At 43.1% G+C, this 27,796-nt stretch overlaps 1 protein-coding gene and 1 long non-coding RNA gene across 2 annotated transcripts in view; one reads left to right on the top strand and one right to left on the bottom strand.

The window, feature by feature from the left end:
* Positions 1-3,552: 3,552 nt before the first annotated feature.
* On the top strand, positions 3,553-27,746 carry LOC311439314. The gene is made up of 3 exons (XR_014694649.1): positions 3,553-5,302; positions 23,315-23,454; positions 27,277-27,746. It is a non-coding gene; the product is annotated as an uncharacterized lncRNA (long non-coding RNA).
* HSPBAP1 (HSPB1 associated protein 1) overlaps positions 10,549-27,796 on the bottom strand; it is a 35,341-nt gene continuing 18,093 nt past the window's right edge. The window contains exons 4-8 of the mRNA XM_084524853.1: positions 24,660-24,796; positions 21,634-21,805; positions 14,681-14,764; positions 11,374-11,484; positions 10,549-11,174 (exon numbers count right to left, since the gene is read on the bottom strand). Of these exons, the coding sequence (XP_084380979.1) occupies positions 10,623-11,174; positions 11,374-11,484; positions 14,681-14,764; positions 21,634-21,805; positions 24,660-24,796 (1,056 nt within the window). The 3' untranslated portion in view covers positions 10,549-10,622. The remainder of the gene's footprint in view (positions 11,175-11,373; positions 11,485-14,680; positions 14,765-21,633; positions 21,806-24,659; positions 24,797-27,796) is intronic.

The following is a 27,796-nucleotide window of genomic DNA, read 5'->3' as shown; positions in this document are numbered from 1 at the left end:
GAGCTCGGCTCTGTAAACCAGAGCTCGTGGGACATGCAGAGAAATACAGGAGTGCTTCAACATCACATCAAGGCAGAATGCATTTAGAGCAGGAGCTGCAGTGTTCTGGTTTATTATTTATTTACAGAGTTTGTAAATTTAAATGGATTTAGACCTTTAATTTTCAGAGGCTTGGACTGCCTTCCACTCCTTGTTTAATATTCAGGTGAAAAGCTGCCACATCTGTCTGCAGCACGTCTGTACAGCACAGCTGCCTCGGCGCGGCATTTTGGCTGCTCTTTCTTTGCATTTGTACAAGTTGGTCCAAGCTATGTTTTGCTGTAAAGCACTTAAAAAGAACGAAGTGGCACAGCACACAGCCGGTTTCAGCTCTCCTTCCCCGGCAGCACCTTGCAATCCTGCCCAGAGAAAGCCAGAAGAAATTTTGGACCACTGCATTCACACAGATGAACATTTGGTGTCTGGGTAGACAGTGCAATATAAAGTAACAAGCATCTAATTCCCATCTATCTGGATTTGCCGTATAAGTAATAACAGCGAAACACCTCCAGAAAGGAGACTGAGCTCGTCAATGTGCAATAAATGGCACAAGGCGACGTAAGACTACACAATACATCCATCCTAATCCCCTGCTGGAAATCAGGGAGGTTAAAAACAAAAACCTTTCGAGTTTTGACTGTTTACACAGCTGTAGTACAAATATTTAGATTTACAAGAGAAATGCTTGCTCAGCCAAAACCCCTCCGAGACCTCTGCAGTCAGCAGCAGGGGGTTTACGGAGGCCCAACATTTCCTCAGAAAAAATGAAAAGGATCCTAACGAAAGCAGAGAGCAATGCTTATGTGTGGGGCCGGCTGCACCGGGATGGGCAGTGAGGCCTGGGGAACTGCTGGTGACAGTGGTGTGGGGACACTGGGACAAGTGGACACAGGCTGCGGCCTGGCCCTGGGTCCGCTGCCGTCCCCCTGTCACTGCTGTGTGTGGTCCCGGCCCAGGCCGCCTCCTTCCACCTCCCCTCCACTTAAACGCTGCTAAGTGGATTTCCCACCCGGCAAGCCATCGCTTTAGGAATACCACACGGCATAGCTGTTATTAAAAAGGGGATTTTTCCTAATGCACCTACTGTGTCTTCATTATGTCAGTGCACCTCCGTGAAGAGATTTGTGGAGGAATCCATCCATTCACTTCCACGCGTAATTCCTCAATAGCCTATTTGCTTCAAAGACTTTTATCGACTTTTACTACTACATGAATCCTCAGATATTTATTTTTTAGGTCCCAGGGGACCCATTGAAGGAAAAATTCACTTTATGAAGTTTTATGGCAAAGGTTTTGCGGTGGATAAAAGCTTCCCGTTATTTCCAAACTTGTGTTCTCCACACAGAAGGCTTCATGGGGTCTGCTCCTAGACTGGCATGGGGCACTTAGAACTAAAAATTTAGCTCTAAGGAACAAATAAGGAAAAGAAGAGGAAAAGTACTTCTCCTCCATGCCTGGTGTTTTGGGCCTTGTTGCCTCCACGCAGTTTGGCAGGGTGTTTTTGGAGCCTGTCTGTGTGGGGATGCAGCTTTTTGCCACACTGCTGGTCCCATCCCCATCATCACACTGCCACCTGCAATGTCCCCCAGATGTGGGACGTTAAACCAGGCTGGCCAGAGCAGTGGTGGAAGTGGCAAAAGCAACACTGCGAGCACCTGAGGTGTCTCCAGCCCTCCAGGTTTGCCTGGGAAATTGCTAGTGACAGACAACCAGGGCAATTAGCCCTAATCCTCCCCGGCAATCACCAGCCCTCCTCTGTCCCTGCTCCTCTCCCTTCCTTTCCTTTGCTCGCTCATTAATTGAAACAGAAACTTTCTGTCACCACTGATTGTGGTACCCAGAAGCATGAAAATAAAAGCTGGGAAGCATTCTCTTTGGCCCAAATAAACAGGTGCCAGGGAGTGTAATCTAATCATGCTGTGATTGAATTAAGCGGAAGAAGCTGTGTCACGCACACAAAATACCAGTTTGAGGCAGTCACTGTTTGGTGATGTGATCAGATGCCCCTGCCAGCTGGTGACGTGGGAGAGGCTGGGAAACCACGGCCAGGTTTGGGAGAAATGGGGCTGGTGAACATCAGCCCAGCTGCACCCTCTGATGGGCACTTTGCTGGAAGGGTCCATCAAACAGCTCTTCTTGTACACAACTTGCCTTCTGATAAAAAAATAAAATAAAATAAAAAGGCTTTGGAGCAAATGAGCCTCAGGCTGGGCTGTGTCCTGCACTGAGGTTCCTCCAGTGGGATCACAAAGTGGAGCCAATGAGGGATGAAAAGGAAAAGCTCATTGTGCACTTGGAAGGGAAATCTACGCAAAGTTTATACTGGAGGAAAGAAAATGAGGATTTACAGCTGCGGAGACTTCAGGCAGGGCCCCAGCTCTGAGCACACCTCGAATCGTGATGAATCTCCTAGCTGCTGGAGCTAATGTATTATATATTGAAATCATTTGTGTTCATTTGCAGCAAATAATTACTTTAAAATGTTATTGTTCATTTGGGTTATTTGACTTCTCTATTAATTGTGTGAATAACCGTTTAAAAGACAGCATTTGGGTTAGTGAAAATCATCAGCGTTGCTGCCTCACTTGTTGGGATCTGGGGGAACTGCAGAGCCCTGGATGCCCATGTGGCTCAGGGTGGCTTTGCTTTTCACTCCTGTGGAAAAAATGAGGCCTGCAGGTCAGCACATGCCTCAAACCTCACGTTTCTCTCCCAATTGTTGGGAAATATGCTCATTTTCAAGCTAAAGGTGTCATTCCTTGCTTCCCTTTGACGTGAATATTCTGTCCTGTGACACCTCAGAGAAAAAGCAATCTTCTTGCTCACGCCACTTTATAACACAAACAAAGGTACAAGGTAAAATGCAGGAGTGCAATGAACCCCTCCATTGTGTGCCCTTCAATCTGCCGTGATAAACGGGGATTTGGCTGGAAGATTTTTCAGGCATTAGCATGAAAATGGGAACAAGGCTATTTTCCTTCCTTGTGAGCCGAGACGAAAGAGCCATGCCTTCAGGCTCAGCAGCACCCGTCTTGATTTCAAGGGGGGGAAATTAAATAAAGTGGGAGGGAGGGAAAAGTCTGGGGTAGAGGATTGTTAAAAATTATTCCTGGGGCTCTGCCCATGCTTCCCATGTTTCAGGCACGTAAAGCCTTGCCAAAAAATGTTAAAAGCAAGTGGTCAGTTCTTCTCCCAGGAGAATATATTCCCGAGAAGTCCCAAGGGAAGATTTAAATCTCTCTGCGTTGAATTTGGTCAAGGCTTGAACGACACCCAGTGGGGTCAGCACTGGGCACTGAGCCCTCTCCCTGCCTGCAGCCGCCTCCCTGTGCCAGGGCTGCTGGCAGCAGAGAAGGACTTTGCCTTCCTTCGAGTCACACAAAGATGATTTAAGGCACCCAAAGTTTCAAGCCAGGACTTTTAACTGAAAAGAGGCATCGATTTTCTGTAGCTGGGAAAATAAAAGGTTTGCTCTGGTGAAAGAAAAAAAAGAAAAAAAAAAAAAAAAAGCTGTTCAAGAAGCCACCTTGGCATGTGCTGTGCATGTGATTACCTGCACTGTGCAGAGCAGGCATGGAGGGGACCAGCACCTTGGTCCCCTCCTCGGGGTCTCCCCTTTCGGGGGTGCAGACCTATGACCCCATCTTTGGGCTTGGGCACCAAATCACATCCCTTGAGCAAAACCTGTGCTGGATGGAGGGATAAACACCATGGGGAAGGATGGGGAAGATGTGTTAATTTTTCACAAGAGATGTGTTAGAAGAAATACAGAGGCATGGTGGCCCATCAGCAGCATCTCATCCTGGCATCCACTTTCCCCCATGGACACCAAAGCCCCAAGCCCAGGTGGCAGTGGGGAGCTAGCAGAGCTTCCCCAGCCCTCCCTGGAAACACTCATTAATTCCCTGCTTCTTCCTTAATTGCATTAAAGCAGCATCCGTTCTACCATTGCTTTACAATGCCTCAGCTTAAATCCACTATTAAGGCAGGAGCGTTGTGGCTTGGATCCTTTAATTAACATGAGTGATCTCACCTTTGTCCACAGCATCTTTTTCCAAGCTATTATATTGGGTAATTGTTAAACTACTGACTGGCTCCGAGAGGTCTGTACTTTCATCAAAATGTCCTGCTTTTCTGACCCAGCAACTTATCCATGTTTTTGAGCCTAATATTTTCAGGTGATTTGAGTTAAATCAAATTGCAAAAAATCAATGAATTATTTAAAGTGCTGGTGGTCTCCAGCTATGAAACGTGGTTTGGTCAAAGTTCCCCCCACATCCTAAAAGCATTAAAGTGCTCCCAGGGGAATGAGCTCCCTACTGACCACAGCTATCAAAAGAACTGATCAAATTCATTTGAAAACTTTCCACACTTGTGGAAAAAAAAAAAAAAAAAAAAAAAAAAAAAAAAAAAAAGCATTCATTAATTTTTAATGTTCCCTTTCTTATTTCGTCTCTTGCTAGAAAAAAGGTAGGGAGAGAAACAAGGGGCTCTTCCCTCAGGACAGAAAAGCCCTTCCAACTCTTTTGAGCTGTTAAGAAACACTACCCAAGTTTTCTGTTGTTGTGAAATATCATCGAAAATGGAGCAGGGTGGGGAAAAAAAAAAGCCCAGACACACAACCCAGAAGTCTTCTCAGGACACCCCTTAGTCCCTGCAGGTGAGCAGTGATCTCATTTCACCACTACAGTAACAGGCAGGGGACTGCAGAAGGCCCAGCATCACCTCCCCTGTATAAGGGCCAGCAGAAGGCCTGAGCCTTAGCCCACATGCCTGATCCTTGGTCTTCTCCCCACCCTGGCTTGCTGCCCCAGGAGCAGCTGTGGGGCCGAATTGGGACCAGGAGAGGGAGAAAATCCACCTGTGCTGCCTGTCCCACCAGTGCTGGAGGCTTGGCCTCTGCCATGGCTCCCAGCTGCAGCAAGCACCAGCTGCACCTCACAATGCCTTGATGGCTGCCACGGTGCTGTTATGACTGCAGGATGAGCTCACTAAGGCCCTAATGGTCTTGTCTGGCCTCACCTGGGACCCACACGGGCCTTGGACACCATTTAAGCTCGGCCCTAGGCCAGCAGCTCTGTTTGGGCTGTGCTGTGGGCCTTAAGCCTCCCTTCTGGGATGGGCTTTGGGACAGCAGGTTTTCAGTCCTATCTCCTTTTGCTCCCAGATCATCTCCCTGGTGGGACATGGGATGTGTTTTGTGGCTTTCTGTGTCTGGGACTGTTAATGGACCCTGTCAGCTCCCAGCCTGTCCTCCCCAACAGTAAGTTGTTGCGCTTCAGATGGCTGTGAAAGCAGAGCAGTGCATTTACTGTGTCATTGCATGGGGCATCAAACAGGAAAACAGGCAGAAAAGGAGCCAGCAGGCACCTAGGATTAAAGAATTGTCTCAACTTTTGCCATGCCCTTGACCCGTGCATGCTCTTTCCTGGGTTGGGTCTGCAGTGGGGTTGCTCATCCCATTAGAGAGGTGCATTTGAGTCCCCCAAACTGTGGGGTAAGGGCTGTAGCGTTGCTTTTACTGTAAGAACAGCCCTGGGCCATGTCAGTGACTCCCCAGCCCCTCCTTGCAGAGGTGGGATGAGGACCACCTCTGTCCCGGCGGGCACAGGCAGCTCAGTGTGGCGGTGCCGAGAGCTGTGGCTAACTGGGTTAATTATATTCACGTTGCTAGGAACACTATGAATTATGTTAATAGCAGCATCTGGGGAAATTACATCTTCATTAATTGGTCCTGATTGCTTTTTGGCAGATGTGAGATGCTTTTGACTTTACTATGCAGGACAGAATTTATTGTAATCGGCGCATGCACTAAATGCACAAATACCATTACCGTGCCCTGCTAATTAACTCTCCAAAGAGGCAAAGATGTGAAAGACCTGCTTGGTCATCTCTTCCTTTCTCTCCTGTCCCAGCCAGGGCAGGTCTGTTTTCTGTCATACCGTGCTCTGGTGATTCTTCTAACTTCAAAATCATGTTTAAAACTCTATTCAAAATGGCAACGTAGCTGGCAGACACAGAAAAGTAGCTATGGGGCTGGGGAGGCTTCTGATGGCATGTGTTGTATCCTAGAGTTGGCCTTGCTGCTCTCTGGCTCTGATTTGCCCCTAAGGCTCCTCCTTACGGGTGTAACTTGGTGGCAACCAGGTTTATTCATGTGCTTTGAGTTCATTTTGTTGGCTATTCAGAAGCCTTTTGTCCTGCTCTGTCTGTGGCTGGGGAGGAGGCTGGCCTGGGCTGGGTGGTCCCCAGGGAGCAGGGCTGGGTGGGCAATGGGGCTGTGGTGATGTCAGCAGAAGACAGTTGTGGCTAAACCGGGGCTGATCCATGCACAGCACGTAGCACGGATCCTTGCGATTCTTTAGTTTTCAGTCAATGTGTAGCAGCAAACAAGAAATTAAGCCACATTTCGATGAACGACTGCTACACAACAGAAAGCCCCATTTTTAACAACGGCAATGATCCTAATCTCTTTGGATAAAAAATCTAAAGCTCTGAGCAAATGCGGAATGGGGCAGAGGCAATGCATTACCTCCCCGGGGAAAATGGTCTAAAACTCACTCGAGGCATCGAGCTCCTCGTAAGTTATGAGGCTGTTTGTCTGGGGATGGCAATGAGTTGTATTATGGCCCCGCTTGTTCTGCCTTCTATTTACACAACATCATTTTTCATTTTAATGGTGGTTTTCCAGCCTGCTTTGTTAGGGCTGCTGCTAATTGGAGTGGATTCATGTGCTGTGCCAGGGCACAGAACAAGGCCAGCATTGGCTTAATGGGAAGGGCGAATTTTGCTGCCAGGTGTTTTGAATAGGCATGGTCCAGGAGGAGGGGGCATGGCAGTGTTGGGGGAGGAATTTAGGAGTGAATTTAACCCTCTGGCTGCCACAAATTCAGGGGTTTCCCCATGGGGGTGGTGGGACAGGGATGGCTGTGTGTGTTGAACCACAACAGGGAGGAAAAAAGCCCTTTTGCAAGCCACCTTTCTGACCTTCATCAAAGATACAGGCCTACCTCCTTTGCTGGGAAATTGGGTTTAAAAGTTCTTGGAGCTTGCAGTGTCAGCTTCAGACCTTTGTGAAGTGGTTTTCATGGGTCATCACAGGGAATTGAAGCTCGCTGCTAGGACAATCTTACCAGAGCTTTGGAAGGGGCAAAGTTTATGCCCTCAAAACATAGCATGAAGTTTCCCTGGGAAACTATAATATGCACGCTGAACTGGGGCTAGCAATGCATTTTCCACCACACTGCCTCTGCAAATAGGTAAGCAGTGTCGCAAGGACCAGGACAGCTGTAATGCATGGGAGATCTGGCTGCTGCAAAGTAGTGTTTCTGGCTTACCGGGTACACTGCTGCCAGCTGCAAGGCTTGCCCAGTCCCTCAGCGTGGGTCCTGGGGAAGTCAGACCCTGGGTTTCTGTGCCGGTTCCTAGTGGAGCATCTGCTTAGGACACTTCCAAGATGTGTGGCTCTTCTTGCAGTACAGACATGGCAAAATCTGCCTCCAAAGCACCAAGCCATGCAACAATTTCCTCCTGCACCAGGTGAGGCTGCCTGACAAAGCTGTGCAGTGGCTTTTCAGGCCTTGCTGTGGGGTCAGACCTCTTTGTCCAGAGAACAGCAAAGTGCAGTGCAGTCAGTAACACTAAGCAACTTTTCCGCCCCCTTGAACTGAATCTGGTGGTAAAACCCTTTAGCAATGGTTATTCTGCACCAGCTACAGCTTATTAACACCAGAAATGTCAGGAAACTTCCACCCAAGGAAGGCTGCCCACACCACACACCTGAACATTCATGTTTGTGGCTGAGAAATACAGCAAGGACCTTACAAGTGGGCAAATACTGTTTTGTAGCACTGCTTTTATTTTTAAAAGGCAATTATTACTGCAGAAAGATTCACTCTGCCTCCTCGATGTGCCAAACTTGTTCTTAGTTAAAACTTTGATTTATGGCTCATGCTGTATCATATGACACTGCTCTGCAGCTGAGTTGCTCAGTGGCATTGAGAGACTGGTGCTGGAGCAGAATCCAGAGAGATGCAAATGTGGAGGGAAACAGTGCAGTGGAATATGATGCTGCCCACTGAAATGTAACAGGGAGATTTTCTGTGAAAGACTGGAACCGAGGAGGCTGTTTAGGGTTTTCCCCGATTCTGTTGTCTTAAGAGGTAGGACTCTTTGATTTGGAAATGTACTTTTTCTTTGCAGACAAGCAATGGGCAAATCCCTAGGTGAGTGCTGTCCACAGGGTCAGTGAGTAGTGATGTGCAGCAGCCCTGGAGAGATGAATGGGGCCCGCCTGTGAACCCCTCTATAGCTGCTTTTGGGGCAGGGAAGCCCAGGGTTTCCACTGGGCAAGTGGGAAAGACTGGATGTGTGTGGAGATCAGCATGCTGGCCCAGCATGATGCTTGGAGTGGCCCCAGGGCTTTGACTTCCACATTTGGCCGCACGGTGACAATCTCTTACTATCACCCAGCTGTGGCAGGGATGAAGAGCATGTCACTGCTGGAACCATCCTGGTGCTGCCTGTAGGCCACCACTTGCTGAACTGCTGCCATGCCCATGGCTGAGAGTGAGCAGGGAATACATTCTGTGGGGGGAAGAAAGTTTCCTTAGTGATTGCAGAGAAAAGCAGTTTGCTTGCAGCTGTCTTGACTGGAGGGCTTGATGGCTGAGTTTCCTGCTCTTTGTTTGAGCCAGGCTGTCACTGAAGAGGTCAGAAATCATTTATTTTTAACGCCATGAATATGTAGAAACTTGTCCAAGCTTCTCCACAGAGTGGCCATGAATTTAGATACAGAGTCAGAAATCATGGCATTCGGTATCCTGCAAATCAGGTCAGAGCTATAAATTTCTCTTATTGGTCTGTGGGCCGTTTGCCATACGTGACTTTCTAAATTTGTGGTCATTTCTCTCTCTACCCGTGTGCTGAGTGTATGACTGTGATTTTATATTATGCCTCTGAGACATAAAGTCCTTCTGGTGCTTTCACCCAGCATCGTAAACAGCCTCGCTCTCTCCTCCTTGTCCCCTTTGCTAATGGTTTCTGGCCACAGCCTGGCCCCTAAATCACAGGCTGCACCTGGACAGGCATAAAATGCAACTCTCCCCAGACACGCAGGGTATTTGTTTAGAGCGCTGAGTGATGTGCCCCTGAACACATGCAATCCAGCCTTGTGGTAACAGTGTCTCTCAGACAGATCCTCCAAAGTAGGTAATGGAGCCTCTGCCTACAGGGGCAAGTCCTGCAAAGACCTTAAACCATTCAGCTGCTACAAGGGCAGTCATTCTGAATGCAGAGGGAGAAAATGTTCGGTGTAGCTATCGTGGAGGGTGCTGTTAAAATGATCTCTGCTGTAGGGGGAAGAGGAAAGCTAAGGAGGCGTACATTTGGGGAATGGAAGGTGGTGCTGCTGTCCTCCTCCTCTTCGAACTTTACTGCTCTTTCTCCCTCACCTATATCCATTCCAGACATAAAAGCTTTTTTTATTGCAAGACTATTTTTGCTCAGTGAATTAAAATGAACCATTTGCAGCCCCCTCGCCCCAGTGCAAATGATCCCAGCAGCAGTGATCTCTGGCTGGGCCCTGCCCCTGTGGTCAGCCTGAGAAAAAAGACAAGTGTAACAATGGGATGAAAGTGGGCTGTCATTAAAGCACAGCTCTTTTGAGATATGCCAATGTATCTAAATGGTGCTGCCTTATTCTACAGATCTGCTCCCTAGGAGCCTGGTGAATCACTGAAGGCAGCAGATGTGACTAAGACGTTTCCTAACTCATTTTTAATCCTTTTTGGCACAGCAGTGCCAACACAAAAACATGAACTATATGAACAGGAGTGTTCCTTAAATTCTGGTAGTATTCTGGTGGTGCAATCCCATTGAAACTGTATTTGCATTTTCCTGTCTGTGTCAGAGCATGGATTTTTTTTTTTTTTTTAGGTGGAGTTTAGGACTGCATCTTGCCAGCAGGCTCTTTGTTACTGATGATGACACACAGGTGTCATTGAGGTCTGAGCCCAGTAAAGAGGAAAGGGATGGACAGTTGGAAATTGTGCATATCTGGGTCAAGGACAGAGCTTCCTCCTAGTAACTCAGTCACTTCTCAAAGCCCATGTTTCTACCTCCTGAAATAAGCAGGCTGCATGTTTCTGCATGGCTGCCCCAGAGCAATTAAATTGCCTCCCTCCACCCCTCTGTTTGTCCCCCTGGGGACCTGGGACTGCTTTTTAGCTTCCAGTTTGAGCCACTCGTCTGATTTATGGACTTGCACAGATCAACAGATTCACTGATGCTCAGAGCTGTACAATGTGTTAAACCACCCATTCACACAACAAGGTGGAATTATAACTGTACATTCTGCTTGTAACATTGAGGAACTGTGACACACCTTTTTCTTCGTATTCCTCATTAATCAGTTATTATTTTAGCTCCACTTCATTTTGCCACTTAACCATTAGCTGTGTTTGTCTACATTTTAAAAAGTACTTGAAACAAAAGTAAAACATTCAATTATTACCAACCTTAAACAGCCAGAACAAGGCTGTTATTTGACTTCTTTATTTCAAATATGATAAAGCACTTGAGCATTAAACTCCTGCTCTCTCCAGCAGCAGCTGAGCCACTAAGCTGATGACATGTGGATTAACCAAACAGTCTAGCAAATCATTGGTAGAAAGGGCTGTTTGGGAGGTATTTGGACTGCCGTCTGAATCCATTTGATTTGCAGGCGTTTCGCAGTCATTACTCATTGCCAATTGCTTCCTGGTGCAGTGTAATTTTCCAAAATGTCCTCCTTCATTTTCATGGAGAAGATCTCTATAGTCACTTTTGCCTGCACCCGTTGAGCTTGTTTCTTGAGGCTGTGGTAGAACTTGAATGAGGTGAGGCCCAAAAGGTATTTTCTGGAACTTTTCTGCTTTTAATGTTGAAGAGTCAAATTCATGGGTTAGTAATTTGCAGCCCCCTGGTTCCCAGCCAACTTGCTTTTTCCTCCTCTTGTGTGAGGGACTCGTCACTCGCTCTGCTTCAGTGCTGCTGGGACGTGTCTGCTCTGATACGCTTGCCTTTTGACACTTGAAATATGCAGACACTGCTTTATTCAGGTACTGGAGATTGATTTCATGGGATGTTGCCTCAACCTAAGAAAACACCCAAAACGTACTCTGTTAAAAGGAGGAATGTTTCAGTTCAGTGTTACATGATTATGTTCCATGGATTATTTTCCCTACTTAAGGGGAAGGAACTTAAAAATTTTCTTTCAGGTAGCAGAAAGATAAGATTAAGCAAAATGTCAGTAATTCTCTACTATCACTGCTATAATGAAGCAAGAGTGCTTACCTCTGTGGGATTTAGCCAGATATCTTCATCACTGGGGCTTTCTGCTGATTTTATGGCACATACCAGTGTTCGAGTTATTGCTTCTTCTACACGAGCTTCATGATCTGCATCCTGCCTCAAGGGAATGAAGTGTTTGGAGACGGGTTAGCACTTAAATTGCTATAGGAAGTTGGAAGATCTTGGCAAGAACTAAACGGATGCCTTAGCTGGAAAGCCATGCTCATCTACGTAAAGTAGGTAGAAGGTTTTGGACTTCTGAAGCTCCTACTCATGCATAGAGAGCTTACATGAGTAACAGCACAGGCTTTGGTGTGACTACTCATGAAGATAAGGATTTGCAGAAAAAGATTCTAGTGTGTATATAATCTTTTTCCTTATTAGTGTTCTTTTAATTGAATCTGGTGCTTGAAATTACATAGCAATGTTAGCATTTAATTAATATGTGTATTTATAAGACTCCTTAGGACTAGAAGGACCATGAAAGTACATAGAAAATTTTATAGATCTACATATTATGTCTATTTAAGTATTTAAACGAAGGATGTTACAGCAAGGCAGTAACTACGTAAGGTCTAGAGATTAGCAAAAGTGAGGCTTAAAATTCAGGAAACATTTTATCATGTGATAGTAACAGAAGTTAACATACTACTGCCGTTTCAAACATAAGCAGAAAGGAAAAATGCATTTTATATGAAAGATCTCCTGCCAAACTAACAACGAAGTTAGTAACTAGCTCTTGGTTTTAGGCCTTCACTTCTTCCATCATCCCCTTGGGTAAATGGGTACCAGTTAGTCTGGGATAGCAGAAATAAACTTTATAGAATCTATTTAAGTTTTCTTTCCCACTTAACTGCATTTCTTGTACGTGAAAGGAGAAAATAAGGCTCTCTGAACAAGATGGGTAGTTTAGTTATTTCAGTGACAGATGCCTAGGAGTGGATGCATAAATTTGGTTTTGTTGAGACACTTAGACATACCGGTTTTGGAAGAAAGATGTAACCTAGTCAACACACAACACTGCATTGCCTAATTGTGGCTTCGGGGAACATGTCAAGCAAGCCATGCATCTTGGTAGTAGAGTGGTGAAGGCAGTAATTCATCTGGATCCCCAAGCAGAATTTGGGATAGAAGCAGGGGAAAGCGTAGCTGTGGATGCTTTGCCTACTAATGGCCTTATATAACAAGTCCCCAAAACACTGAGTTTATTTAAGCGTGGAAATTATTATTTAGGGTGTTGCACTCTTGGGATTCATCCTGGTCTGATGGATAACAGGGTTGTACTGATTGCATGAGAATATGTTAAGAAGCATGAAGTGCTTTGAGCAGCTCACATCCAGCTGAAAACAAATTAAACTTCTACTTTAAAGGCTTGCCAATATAATTAATGGTTTCTCTAGGACTATAAATGTTGGCATGATTCACATCTGTCAATATGAAAGCAGCTGGTAACAGCTGCAAGCAAGAACTGCTTGATTTGGTAATGGAAATCCTCTCAATATTGTTTCTCAGCATCCGTGTCAGAATTCTTATAGGTGTGCTGCCACCATCATCTGTAGGGATAATATCTGTAAGGAACTCTCACCTGAGTTGCAATGGTTATATTTGTTTATGGTTACTTTTCATATCTTTTTTGGGGGGGGCTGGGGTAGGGGTCATTCATTAACAAAATCTAGCAAACACTCCTCTGTAGATCATGCCATCTATACACAACTGTCTGCTCTTGCTATTACCAACGAGATCTGTCACTTCACCAAGACTTTTATGACCAGAAAGGCCATGGAGCTTAGCTCTACTTTTTTTTTTTTTTTTTTTTTTTTTCCATAGCCTACGAGAAACCCAAACAGGTTATATACAACCAGCCTCCTGGGACCTATTTACCCAGCAGAACTGATCCAGTTCTGACCTTCTCCTCCAGCAGGGGTTGAAATTTGTGAGGTACAACTTAGGATGCAAGTGTGGGGGGTCTTCAGGAACATGGGGTGAAATTACTTCAAAGGCTGCTCAAATTTAAGGCAGGTTTAAATGGTTGCTCTCTAATATTGCTGGTGCTTTCTCTGGCATTAGACTCAGGACTGTGTACAAGGCCAGTACAGACTATGGGCCTGCTGTCCTTTCTTCGTATGCAGTCTCATATGGAAAACTTCTCTATGAGGAAAATACCCAAGTTTGCCTCTGCTCTGCAAAGGCTTGGTTTGATGTCAGTATGAGAAATGTATTGTGTAGTTTGAACGGCAGCTGAACGCATGTGTTCATCCCCCTGCAGATTTCCAGTCTAATAAAGGTGCAAAAAAAATGCAATAAGCATTTTAGTGAGGCAGCTTTCAAATGCCAATTCAAAGGGCCTTTTTAATATTAAGCTAGGATTAATGAAGAAGTAATTTGAATCAGAAAACCTTCTGTAGCATTGAGATGATATCCCTAGAACCATCCCATATATACTGGGAGAGCAAGAAAAATCAGAGCCTGGGGGAAAGAAAATTAATTAAATACATGAGAAAAATCCAACTCCAGGCAAATCATAACTATCACAGAGAAATGAAAATTCAAACATCCTCTGCCACCCCCTTTCTATCACATTAATCTGATTTAAATTCTAATTTAGCTTTGCATGTAAGCATGTGCTTGAGATGAAGCTGCTGTTTGTCATTCCCTACTCAGCACAATGTTGGTTAGTCCCTGAGAAATCAGACAGAAGAAGTTTAGCCTGTGTTTAATTGTTTTCCTGATTGAGGCAAACTTCCATATGACTGAACTGGTGCTTTAGATCTGGAGCCTTGGAAGGTTCTTCAGGAAAAACTGTAACCACAAGGGCTCTTCCCTCACCAGCTGCTGAATACAGCAAACCTGATAGGGCTGAACCAGATGGGCAAGGGACAAAATTCTTCAATCTTAATCCTTGCAAAAGATCCTGCTCAATACAGCTGAGTAGGAAATACAGCTTGAGTTCTGAGTGGCATAACGCCTCTCTCTAGGTCATATCCTTGTCATGGTTTTTGTTAGAGATGCTTTTCTTTTCTCCCTCCTGCTTTCTCTAGAAAATAAACTTGAATCAAATGTGCCAGTGGCAAAGCATAGCTGCATTTTAGTGGTGGCTGACAAATGATGCTAGTAGAATGTGCAAGTCTGCAAAGTTTTCTGCTATCCTTGAGGATAAAAGAAGCTATGTAAATGTAACTGCACAATGAAATCACTGAAGTTGGCTCATGGGGTCATCACATCTGGGACAGGATTATATCTGCTTTCCTACTTTTTATAATGCATGCACGCATGGAAATGCTGCAGCACCATGATATAAAAAGGAAAATACCAGTTCAATCCACGAGTTTATGCTGATGGTGATGGGGTCGATGGATTCCACATAGTGCCACCAGTGCCTTGGAACAAGCAGGACCTGGAATCAGAGACAATGCGTTAGGCTAGCAGAAGGCTGAGAAGGAAGCTCAGGTGACTTACGCAAATTGGCATGGGATGCAGAGGCAGAATGAGGCAAAGAATAGAAGTAGGAGGTGGGAGATGATCTTTGTTTCTTCTAAACAACCTTTCATCAAGACTTAGATGTCCCTTTGCTACTCCCATTGTATCAAATACTATTATGTGAGAAGTGGACATGATCCAGAACTACCTCTCATCCAAAATCTTCTCATATATGCAGGACAGTAACCTTTTAACTGCGCCAGATAAGCAAGGTCCAGCTGTACAAAGGGACTGGAGCTGGTGTTGATGTAGAGCAGGGCTTTAGGGAAAGTCTCAGCCAAGCAAGCAGTCTTTAGCAGACACTGCATGCAATTGAACAGGCTTCCCAGTTCCTTCAGAAGGACTGCCAGCTGGCTTTCCCCAGAAGTAGGTATCCTAATACTAATCTAGGTGATTAACAACACGTAGCTTCAATTCTGGTAAATAATTACCTGTATTAAACTTGTCGCTTTTAGTAGATAGGCTTTTAAAAGAAGATGTCCCAGAAATCATGACAATCTAGTTTAGATCAGAGCTTTACAACTATATCAGGATGATAGCTGTGACATAAAATTGATTCTAACCCATGGCTTTTATGGTACAAAGACATTAATGTTGTTTTGATGATATAGTACAAGCTTTTCAGATTACTGAACATTAGATTAACATAGAGCCATCAAGAAAAGCATAAAAGATGGTTTTTGACAGGGAATGAAAATGGTCAGAGATGGATAAAAATACACACTTCAGAATGGGAAAAGTGAAGCAATGATCTGTATCTGAATCACAGCCAATTTTTTTTCTTGTTGCACGCAAATTACTGAAAAGATGTCCTGCTAGCTAGGTAGCCTTGTGATTCATTATATCAAAACATCGCTAATGAGAAAATGTCTGTGAAGGAAACAATGACTGCAGCCCTGGTCCTGCAAATGCTTATAGCCCAGTTTTGGGCTACAGGCAGAAATGCTCTCCACAGCTTTTCAATTTAAGGGGAGAAAAAATATAGTCTATCTAAAGGTCAAAAGCATTTGGAAATTGTATTTTAATCCAGTACAGCATAGAAAACAGAAAGAAGGAACTGAGAGAAAGGGGACAAACAACTGTGCCACTGATGGCACAGTCCAAGCCTCCTGTTGAACAAATGAAATGCATTGCTCAATTAGACTCTTGGTTGCAAACACCAAAAGCAATTAGCTATGTTTGAATCTACTACCAATGGCTCACACTGCTTAGTGTGGTATCTAGTGATCTGGAACGCTTTCTTGGCTTTGAGATGTCCCCTCTACCAAGGCAGGATTTAGCTACAGAGCTGAACACCAAGCAGTAACGCTACCAAACAAGACACTAAAACGTTGGGACTGAAAGGGAGAATAGTAGAAAATACAGTCTTGCATGTGCACATAGGCAGATGCAGAAACAAACATTGCACATCCATTAGTATGGAGCTCAGGATTCACAAATGTCAGTGTGTTGCAGATAAGATTGTGGGGGGATGGTATTTAGCAAATATCACTGATCAGTTCTTACATCTAAACGTATATTAAACCCTACACAGACCGAAGCAAAAACATGGTGCTTTCATCATGCAAACATACACTTTCAATCAAGAGTATAGCTGCGTTAGCTGCAATGGGACAGTGTTAGCAAGTGTTTGCTCACATTTTGTCCACAGAATCATACAAAAAACAGATTCTCCTTCTTAATAGGGGATCTTGTACTACACCCATCTCAGTGCCATCCAAATGACAGGGTATAATGCCGAAGCCTGGAAAATATTGTGCTATGTTAGAAGGTAGCATAGTGTCCAGAATAAATACCTGTTTCCCACAACTGGCTCCTTACTGTAAGACTCTCCTGGGAAGACCATTTGTAAAATGCTGGAGAAGTGGAAGAAGATGTGATAAAATGGGGCATGGTGCAGAGACTATGCAGCAAGGGAATAAAAGCAGGAGACAAGGGAAGTGTATAAATCTTCTGGTAAGAGGGCCTATCTGGAAGAACCAAGATGGAAATCAAGAGTGGAAGCTGCTAGCTTAGCATGCCTTATGTGCAATGTGGAGACAAAATTGCTTTGGAAAGATCAGGTATGGCTAGGAGGAAAATACAAGCCCCCCAGCTAGTCCAGTCTTTTCAGACCAACGAGGAGGAAGTACCTCTGAGAAATTAATTAGACTTCACTTGCCAGCAAGCTAAGGGTAAATGTGAAGTTGTGCATTTCTGCAGCTGGCACTATTTGATGATGTGATTTTTATAGAGGAACTACAGAGCTGTGACTGTAAGAGGCAAAACAGATACCATAAAGCTACTTGCTCTCCCTCTTTTTTTTAGTAAGCTTATGCTTGTTAAGATAAGGATTTATGGCAGCAAGAAAGTTGAAATTATCAAAATGCAAAAGGGCTAAAATTTTAAGCAAGATGGAGAAACGGAAAAAAGGGATTAAAACCAAAAAACAAAGCTGGCAAGGGAGCAGCTAAACTAGCAAAGACAAAACAATAAGCCAGCAGAGAGAAGTAGAGTGGGATTCTTCTAGCTTTGCAAACTAGGTGGAAAAAACAACCATCCATTCCACAACAAAACCAAGCAGACTTCCCTGTTTATGAATATAGGGCACAATTTAACTACATTTGAAACCACACTGAGATAAGAAATGTGAAAATAAAACGGAGTGAGGGGGAAAAAATGCAGCAAACGTTCCACGGGGAAAATGCAAGGTGCAAAAGCAGGTCAGAATTGTTCCAAGCTATGAGATAATTTGGTGTTAGCCTGTTTTCTACAGAGTGTATCTAGCTTTGTGGGATGGGAAGATACCAATCTAAACAGCAACCAATCAGGTAATGCTAATATTTAGCCTAGTGATAGACAAATATAGCAGATGAAGTCAAAGTAGGACAGAAATCTCAAAAGATAAAAATGAAATTCTAGACCCTAAGAGGAAGGGGGAAAAAAATGAAGAGAACAGTTGGGAGAGTAAGTGGAGCAATGCTGAAGACTTGTACAGCACAGAGAACAGAACAGGTTTAAATTCTCAATGGACATGATTAACTTGATACAGTGCAAAGGTAGGGCAAAGGTGGAATTGCTTCAAAAAAGAGCGTACCCTGCAGTGAAATATTATACTTAGAAATTTCTGCTCATTAAAAAAGGTATTTGTGTAAATGCCCAAGAAAAAGGAGCACTGAAGAATGCATGTGTGATGGGTGGAAAAAGAGGAAGGAAACAAACTCCAGAGCCACTTGCAAACGTGGCAGTGGAACATAAACACCACAAAACGCATAACCAGCCCTGCTCTCCTCTCTCTGCAAACCCCACGCTGAGGTGCAGCAGCAGTGAGGATGACTCTTCAGAAGTGCTGCCACCCTGTGCCCCGTCCCAGCCTGTGCTGGGAAGGAGGTTCTTACCCTGCCTCCTTCCCTGCTGCTCTGGTGTCTTTCCACCTGCTGAAACAGAGACCAGGGCTGCTGGTGGCAGAAATGCAGGTTCTGCCCTGGGGAGAAGCACGGTGTGCAGATGGGGAATGAGGCTGTGACCGTACCGTGTCTATAAGGAGCTGGGTGAGGGACTGGGAGAAGCTTAGGGAACCACTGGGAGAGCAGAGTCTGGAACTGGCAGCTGTGGTAACTGTAGTTGTGGATACAGACTGGGACTGAGACATTTCTGTAGCCTTTCAGAAGGCAGGCAAGCAAATGCAAGGTCAGCAAGGTTCTGAGCAGAAGTTCACAGTGACAGGTAATGGCAAAACAATATATTTTTCTCTGATGTTTAAGTGTGGATAAATGCGTCCTCAACCTCAAAGTGCCTCTGAGACTAGCTCAGCTAGGCCTTTCCTCACACCTTCGGTGTCTAGAGCTGATGGCAGCTAATCTTTTTTTACTGTTTTCTAGTTATATGGACTAAGAACAATTAGGTTAGTGAGCAGAAAGGAAGCAAGAAGTTGCTGAGAAGGGGGAAAAGGTGAGAATGATCATTGACTTTGTCAGGCATCTCAGTTTTAAAGTGTTTTCAGGTAGGATTCATCTCTGCTTTTTAATTATCAAAAAGTTAAGCCTCTATGTGCATAGGCTCCTTTCATAGCCTGTGTAGAAGTACAAGATGGGATGAATGCTCTGGCAGGACCCTAACTGTATAAGATTGAGGATGAATCACCTTGTGGAGGTGCCAGGTTCTTGTCACTAATGGCAGACAGGACATCTGTCCAGGACAGGGTTTAAGCTGAGGGTAATGGCTCTTACCCTAATTCTCTTAGTACTTTTCCCAGAGAGCTGAGGAAAAGTAAAGGGTGGAGGATAATAGAACAGGCATGTTTTGCTCCATTTGCAGTCTTTTAATTAGTATCTGCATAGCTGTGAAAACAATTAAGGTATTACTAAAAATATTGTAGAATTTATGAGCAAATAAAACAGAAGACAAATGCTTTGGGTGAAAACCTGCTAGTTCAGTGAGTGCAAATCCACCAGCAGTTAACCTCCTGCTCCATGCTTACCATTCAGCCTTGCCACAATTACACAGGGGACCAGCTCTGTATGTATGTTTACAAGGAGTTTCTACATTTGTGTGACACAGCTTGAGCTTGTAAAGTCTCAAAAATTTAGTTACCTAATATTATAACTTGTATTGAGGACATTAATGTGTAACCAGAAGTTGCACTAAAACCTCAGTGGAAATTCATCCCACAGACAATGGTCAAATAGACAACGTACCCCTTATAAAACCTGAAGTAAGAGCTGACTACTTAAATTCATAAGAGATTCACCTCTGAGGTACACAGTGGAAGTAGTGAAAAGGCACGAAGGATGCAAATGAAGTGCACATTATACATTGGTACAATGTTATGCGAAGGAATTCTGCTTTAAAGCTTTAAAGGGCTGTAGAAAAATGGCTTGTAGCAAAAAATGACCAGAAGATGGCATTAGACACATTAAGTTTTTGATATTCAAAGCTGCAATCACCTTACATGCAGTTGCTCTCCTGAATACCTAAGAACACCTTTGTCTTTATTTTTCATCCCTGCATTGTTACAATATCTAATCCTAAATGTTCTGCATACCCTCTGGGAAGGAGATGCTATAAACTACCACAAAATAAAGCTGGCTGCAAATTCTGAAGCAGTTGTATGCATTCTGTGTGAAAGCGGCTGCTAAGCTTGTATCAAGATTGTTATTATTTAGGGATCCTCTTGCTCCTTAACAAAGGAGTTCTAAGTCATTCCTCCCTCTCTGTCAAACAGCAGCAGTCTCCAGCCAGATGCCCCAAAAGCTTCTGCATGAGATCACAGCATCACCCAAAAAGCACTGATAAAAGGGGTGAAGGCAATACCTCACTGTTCCATCACTACCTATGTTACTTTATCCCCCAAAATCCAAACAGCATCTCCTCCATGGAAATGCAGGGGACGTGTATTACTGAGCTGGCTCAAGATCTTTATTCCTAGCAAGATTAATGTGTAATTGCTTTAAGCCTAATTAAAATTAAGATCATATTCACTACCACAAGGTTCACTACCACACTTGATCATTCCAAAGGAGATTATAAATTGAAATAGCATTGGGGATCATGGATAATGCAATGCTGAATGGACGCGGCATTTTTACCAATAGTAAAAACATGTTCTTGGTGCTTTATATTATTGAACACTTTCCTTAGAAAGTGCAGGTGGCAAAACTAATCTTTTACCTCAGGAGCATGACGAGGAGTAAAAGTAGTGCATCCAATGCAACTTGATCACAGACTCCCTTCCATTTGTGACTGTACCAGCAGAAGAACACACTGATCCCAGTTGACAGACATCTTGCTAGAAGCTACTATCCTGCTCCAGTCTGACACCTCCCCAGCTCACAGGAGCATTCCTCACTATGCATCACCAAAATTAGCTGGATTAACAAAAATCTGTTCTTTAAACAGTTGAAGACAGCTGGGTTTGCCAGCCATGGGTGAGGGAACACAAAGTCACTGGGCTGGTGGATCAGAAGAGGTGACAACATCTGGCAGGAGGATGGTGAAAAGATGCTAGAAGCAGCAACTCTATCACCTTACACAGGCAGAGCAATGCACACTGCAAAATGCCTGACATTTTGAGATGCAGAGGAGTGCTTTACAAGGACATGTACTGCTAAACAAATGAAAAGGGTAATTCACTCTAAATACAGTCCATGTTGATTGAATAAAAGAGGACACTACAACAAGAGACTAGGAATTAAGAGTACTGAGTCCTATTCTTATACTGCTGCACTACTGTGACTATAAGCCAGGCACTTGTAACTGAATTTTCTCAGTGAAATGGGGTTAGTAATATCCTCGCATCCTTGTAAAGCACCATGAAACCTCTACGTGGTACGTGCTTTAAAGGCAAATATCACCATTATACTGCTCTGCTATTAAAGCAACAAGTTAGGCCAGTGTTCCCTGGTGAAAGTTACTCTTCACTATCAACATCTGAGTTCCTTTGCTGGCTCTACATGCTCATTAATCAAATACACTTTTACGCAACATACTGTTTTCAGAGTAGACAGGTTAGAGATCTGCTGAAGACAGTTTTAAAACAACTTGGAAGTGATTGCAAGAACTGTTATTGGGTAGTCTATCGAACTAACTCTCCAAATGTTTGTGTGTTTTGCACAAAAAGTCTAGTAAAATAGCTGTAAGTGAAGAAACTTTCCATGCTGAGAGATCTACCTTATTAAACCTGAGTGCAGAACGTTGGGGAAGAGAAATACCACAGTCAATTTGTTAAAACTTCCTAGCCTTTAGTTAGCCAGTTAAATAAATGACTAGCATCTTTCAAGTAACACAAAGCTCATATAGGAATGGTACCTGTCCTGGACTGAGTGTAACCACGTGGGCTGTTGTGTTCTTAAACTCAGGAAAGCGTTTCAGATCAGGCTTGGCAACATTGACTTTGCTGAATACACTGGATTCCTCATAAGGGATCCTGGTGGGATAAAGGAAACTGGTGTCACCAGGTGGGAAGAGGTGCCATTTCTTCCTGAAAATAGAAAGAAGATAAAAATGTATTCAGTGCATGTCAGTTACAGCAAAGAACTAAAGGCAGTAGCAAGGTTTTCAATAAAACATAGATCTGCCTTGCTGTGTGAATCTCCTACGCAGTGAGAACATAGGCAGTGCTTGCTTACAGGCTGTCTACTAAAAGTGTTTTTAAAATATTCCACTTTTTAATTTTTCAGCTGAGAAGATTTACAGTTTCTCACCAATTATTTTTAAAAGGCAGATAAAATGATTTTTTTTTTTATTTTTTTTTTTAAAAAGCTCTCCCATCTGGTTCCTCCTTCCTCCCTTCTACAAAGCAACGTGTGGCATTTACAGATGCTCAGAGAAAACCAGGGAAAATAATTTCATTAGAGACAGCATACGTTCATTCACTGAACGAGTAGCTGCTGTGCCCACGTTTGTTTTAAAAGGAGTGTTTTTGTTTACAACGGCAACAGTAAAGGCGTATGGATGTGTTCTTGTTTCCTATCACCTTGTTTGGTAATTACGTTGGCTCCAAACCCCTCATTCTTAGTAAAAGTCAGCTAGTGTCTCTATTTCACTTACACAGACCAGATCACAGACAGAGAAAAGAACAGGCCAGAACTGGTGGTGCCAGTTTTATGGGTACTATAAATTAAATGTCTTAGCAGGTACATATGTTATTTAGAAATAGAAAATTTATAGGGCAGTACTTCAGGTAATGGAAATAACCAGAAAGGAATATACCGAGGGAAAATTTCTTACATTTAAGAAGTGCCAGACAATCAGTACAACAGTAACCCCTGCACTGAGCAATTGAAAAGTAAAGGCAGTAACTTTGCAGCACATTTGGACAATTTGTGCTCTCCTTTATTTCTGACTCTTGCTAGATCTTTTCTTTTTGTCCCTTTTCGTGGTACTTGCTTTTTGCATAGTGCTTTTGGTTGTCAGTTCTAAGTCACTGATCTGAAAATGGGAGAAAGGCAGCCAAATGGCACAGGAACAGAAGAGACAGGAATAGCAGGGTAGCCAGAACTGCAGAGATAGGCACAGATGGAAGTGCCATAGGTTGCTGATACTTCTTGGTAATTACCAAAGCTACTGCTGGGTGCAAACACAAGAAATAGTTCACCTGGAACCTGAGCCCTACTGGAATTTGACTTTGCCCTCCCAGCTAGACCCTCCAAAGAGGCATCAAATAACTAGGTTGGGAGGCTGATGGGTTAATCCTGCAGGCTCATGACAAAGCAATATCATGAAGCAACAAATTAAGAAGCCCAAGGGATGCAAGGAGGAAATTCGAGATAGCAACAAAGGGCTAAGGAGTGGTCCCTGGCTTTCCTGCAAAGGCGAATCTATTTAAGGTTAGCATAAGCTTATTTTCTGTTAGAAAGCCTGTCTTGTTTGTGAGTCTCAAAAGGGAATCTTTCTGCTCTGAAGAAGCACAGGATGCACAAGCTTGTATAGGTTTGTGAGTCTATTTATAGGCTTTGCTCTGAAGAGGAAAACAACTTTGTCTTTTCAGGCCATGCAAAGGCTTTAGAATTATTCTTTCCCCGAGAGGAACAAAGATTTTGTTCTACCAGAGCAGGAGGGAGTGTCTTGGGAAGGCAGGCAAAATTGCAACGTGATGCTGGAAATCTGGCTGGAGTTCAACCCCTAAAGGTAGGGATCAAAAAGGAATGGCAGGTACCGGGTCTAGATTACTATACTTAATTAGCACACCCAGTATTTAGGTGGATCCTTGGAAGATATTTAGGCATGAAAATCTCATGGGTTTTCATTGAGATTTCCAGCTCCTAAATACATTTAAGAGTCTGGACTTCAATGCCTCGTGCTTGCTGATGAGATCCAGTCTATGGGACTGGTTGCAGCAAGAAGTGCAGTTCTGAGGGGGGCTTCCGGGGTGCCTGCTGCACATTCACGCAAGGATGTGAAGGCTGTTTACAAAGGTTGAATGAAAACCAGCCTGAGAGCAAAACAGAATTACCCTTCTTACAGATAAGACGATGACACATTAACTTGCCTCAGGCCTTAAAGCCAGTCAACCTGTGCCAACGCCCAGAAAAGAAGCCTGCCTGCCTCCCCATCCTGCACCTTAATCGCAAGATGATCATGATTTAACTGTTTTATAAAATGTGTCAGAGTAATTAATCACATTAAAATTCTACTGGCATGTTACTCCTTCCACACCATGTACTATCAAACCTAAAAAATGCACGCAACTTGTTTTGTTGCTCTAGCGTTACTCTAGTAATCACAGCTTGAAGAAAAAAAGAGGCCAATATGCAAGGAAAGCAGGAAAAAAAAACACACCATGAAATAAAAAAGACAGTGGTAAGCTGGAAAAGAAATAGCAACAAAGCCACATGTCCCCCAAATGAGTTTGGAGCCTTAAACGTTCCTTTTAACTTTGCTCACAGCTGGCTGCTCCCATCCTGATGGTCCCCCTTTAAATTAATTGTAGCAGGCTATTAGAAGCTCTAGCACAGAGAATGGCATAAAGTCTAAAGTAGTTTACTTCCATTTTGTTTCCAGGCTTTTTATTTTTAACTCTTTATCTCCTAATTCCGACTTCCTGAGTTCATAATTACTAGGTAGATTAAAATGTTTAATATTGGACCATATAACACACAGACCAGGAATAACCTCCATCTAACTGAAGAAAATAAAATTACATCTTACCTTCACGCTCCAGTCAAACTCCAACCCCCTAAATTCTGCCTATAAAACAGTTCTGATGCTCTTCAATCACTCAGCTCAGAAAATTAAAATTTTCAGGATTTATAATTAATACTCGAGTACAAAACTAACTTTATAGCACAATATAACTTTCCTCTATATTTGCTGTATGTGTACATATTTGTTACCTTCCTTGTACTTGCAACACTAAATTGCAGCCGTAGGAGTCCAAATGGCAGGGAGTGTTTGCTCCTTCAGAACCAATCCACAGTGTGCTCTCTTTTCCACTTCTTCCAGGAAAACCAAAGTCAGACCACCTTATATCCTACAGCAATAAAAATGTTGTTTACGTAAGCTGTAACACTGATTCAAATCTTCAAATCCAGTGCTCAGTTCTCTGAGTCTCCTGTGTTCTGCCTCCCCCTCTCAGTTCCTCTGCCTACTTCAGTTGCTACTCCTCGGTAGGGGTTCATGCATGCACAACCTTTGCACCTTCCTCCAAAATTCTTCTCTGTAGGAGCACTTCTGCTGACTTTCTTCTTTTTCTCACTAGACAGCCTCCCAGATCTGTCTCCATTTCTCATCCCAGCCTCTTGTGTTGCAAGCTACCTGTTTGTTCTATAGGACTGCCCAACTACTTTGTGGCCACACATGGCTTCTTTTCCTGCTTTTCAAACCTTTTTTTTTTTTTGGCCATTCTCTACTCTTAACCATCCACCCAAAGTCAGAATTTATGTTTGAAAAATTCTGATATGTGGCATTTAAAAAAAAATAAAGGAAGGAAAAATTCCCATCCCCTTTTCAATCCAATTTGATAACCCACATGGCACACTTGCTCTCTCTCTCTCTACTCCTGTCTCAGCTTTCTTCATGTATTCTGGAAACACAGACTTTATCCCATCTCTGACCAAGTGGTATGCTGTTTTTTTTTTAAGTTATCATTTAATAGACACATTCTTCTCCTGCCTTTGTAACTGTGGAGGCAGTGAATGTAAAACAATTCAAATACATGGGGAGAAAAGGCAGAATACGTATGCATCTATTGTGAATATGATCCCAGAGCTTCCCAGTACATTGATCCCTCACCAGGTTTTGCAGGGTGACTGTGTATAGCTTGGATAAAGCTTTCCCTTCTTTCTCTCACCCTGCAACCTTCAGGGCCTGATTGCTGGAAAACATTTGAGGTATGCCAGCCAGAGACACTGGTGCCTTTTGGCTGGAGCCCCAGACTGAGCTTTAGGAAACAGAGATTCAGTTCCTGGCTTCCTGATGGTCTCAAGTAAATCACTTCATCTCTGAGCTTTATTTTTTCCATCTTGAAAAGGAAGGTTATGAATGATATTTGCTCTGTTTAGTAAAGCACTTTAAGGTTCATTCACCTCACCTGCCTTTAGGAATCTAATCTAAGTTTGGTTCCTGCTCTTGTCAAAGCACTCTCAGCCACCCCTTGGAGAAGTCTCTCTTTTTCCACCACCTATAAACAGAAAATAGGAATCTAGCCTCCTAATTATATTGCTAGCTGCTTGGAGAGAGGTGGACGACTATCACTTTTTAAGGTCTATGAATGAGGAAAACTACAGCTAGATATTATTATAAGGGTAACTTCACCATGACTCTGTATTAGAGTCTCATTTTATGACTCGAAATGAGTGTCAGCATTCCTAAAAATTAGGTGTTGCTAAAGATTTTAAATTTCAGAGGTATTGATTTTACAGATATCATTTGAAAAAAAAAAAAAAAAGCATGTCTAATATAAACATTTGTCAAAAGCAGCAAAAAAATCAAAAAGAAAGAGTTGCTCGTACAGATCTCAGCAGCCATAAAATTTAAAATCCAATACAACCATTTCAGTGATAAAGTTAAGCGTAATACCATCTCTACACTTTAATCTCACACCTAAATAGTTTTTGTATTTTGTTACAATTTAAGTGGAAAGAAAGCACACATAATCAATATTAGATTTAAAAGAACTTTTTGAAAATGCTTCAACTGTAGTAAATAGTTGAAATGATTATGGGTAAGATAGTTTTTAACCAATGAACTGAAAAGGAACTGGTAGGATTTCTGAAATCTTGTCACAGTGGGCTCCTTTCCTACAATAAAAAGCCACAGCAAGAAGAAATGCTCTAAAAGGTGTTCCAACCATAACAGATGGCACATTACTTGTGAATTATATTTATTTCATTTGCTGCTTATAATGAAGTTAATTTGTACCCGTATGTCACTTTAAAAGGTCTCATTTCTATTTAAACTTCACGCATATATCTTGCTTCTGATTTATATCTCAAATTCTGTAATGAAATATCAACTGAACAAAAAATGTAAGATGCTAGATACTGCTCATAGATTAGAATAATGGAATCATTACCTTAGCCCACACAACTGTAAATGATAAACAGTGCAATCTAAATTTCAAACAACTTCTAAATGGCCCTATTAATCACTATAAATAACAGTGCAGTTGGCCTTCTTTTCCCCTTCAAGTCACCTTACGTAAATCTAAATAAAATCTAAAATGAAAAAAGGGGTTATCATCAAATTCACACAAGTGTGGAAGAGAATTTCTACGAAGAATTCTTTTGGCTGGTATAAATTGTGTAGCAGTGTTTCAAAATCCTTGAGTCTGGAACTGACTGATGCATTTCACTCCCATGCCTGTAAAATCAGCAGATGACATACACCATATTTGCTTGCATAACACCATCGATTTTTTCCTTCCCAGATTCTGCTTAAAAAAAAAATCCATGGCATAACCATTACGTGTGTCTATTCTAAAATTACAGTACAATCTGTTGCTTGTTACAGGTCAGGTGATGAGGTTGTGGTGTGATACCTGCACAGAAATGCAATTCCTGGAGCCTCAATTTTGTACTTGAATGGGGGCAAGGGGAAGAAGGAGGTAGGAAAATGGTTCTTTCCTTCAAGTGTGCTTTTATTGACCGAATGAAGCAGCAGGCTATTCAGGTCTTCTGAGCTGCTATTATCCTTGCGGTCTTGTGCCACAAAACAGAGGAAAATGCTGTCTGTTGAGGCAGAAAGACGAGGCCAAGGAAGGACCACAGACAGATGAAGTCAATCAAATTTGGGGAACCCCGAAACATGCCTGGAGCTCCAAAATGAGTTTGAAGAACAATACCCAGTGTGTTCAGTGTGCTCCAGGAGGGAGGGGAAAAGGAAAGGCAAAGTGGTCCCTGTGCTCAAACCTTGCTATCCAACCACAGAACGAAGAAAAAGGAGACCAGTCTGAAAAAAGACAGTTCTGAAAAATACTGATTTTGCTGGTATAAAAGAATAAAAAATATATAAGGAGCATGGGAAACACTTT

The sequence above is a fragment of the Aythya ferina genome (assembly GCF_964211825.1).
Source record: "Aythya ferina genome assembly, chromosome: 6".
NCBI classification, from domain to species: domain Eukaryota; kingdom Metazoa; phylum Chordata; class Aves; order Anseriformes; family Anatidae; genus Aythya; species Aythya ferina.
The sequence above is the reverse complement of the archived record's forward strand: the minus strand, read 5'-3'. Positions and strand labels throughout refer to the sequence as shown.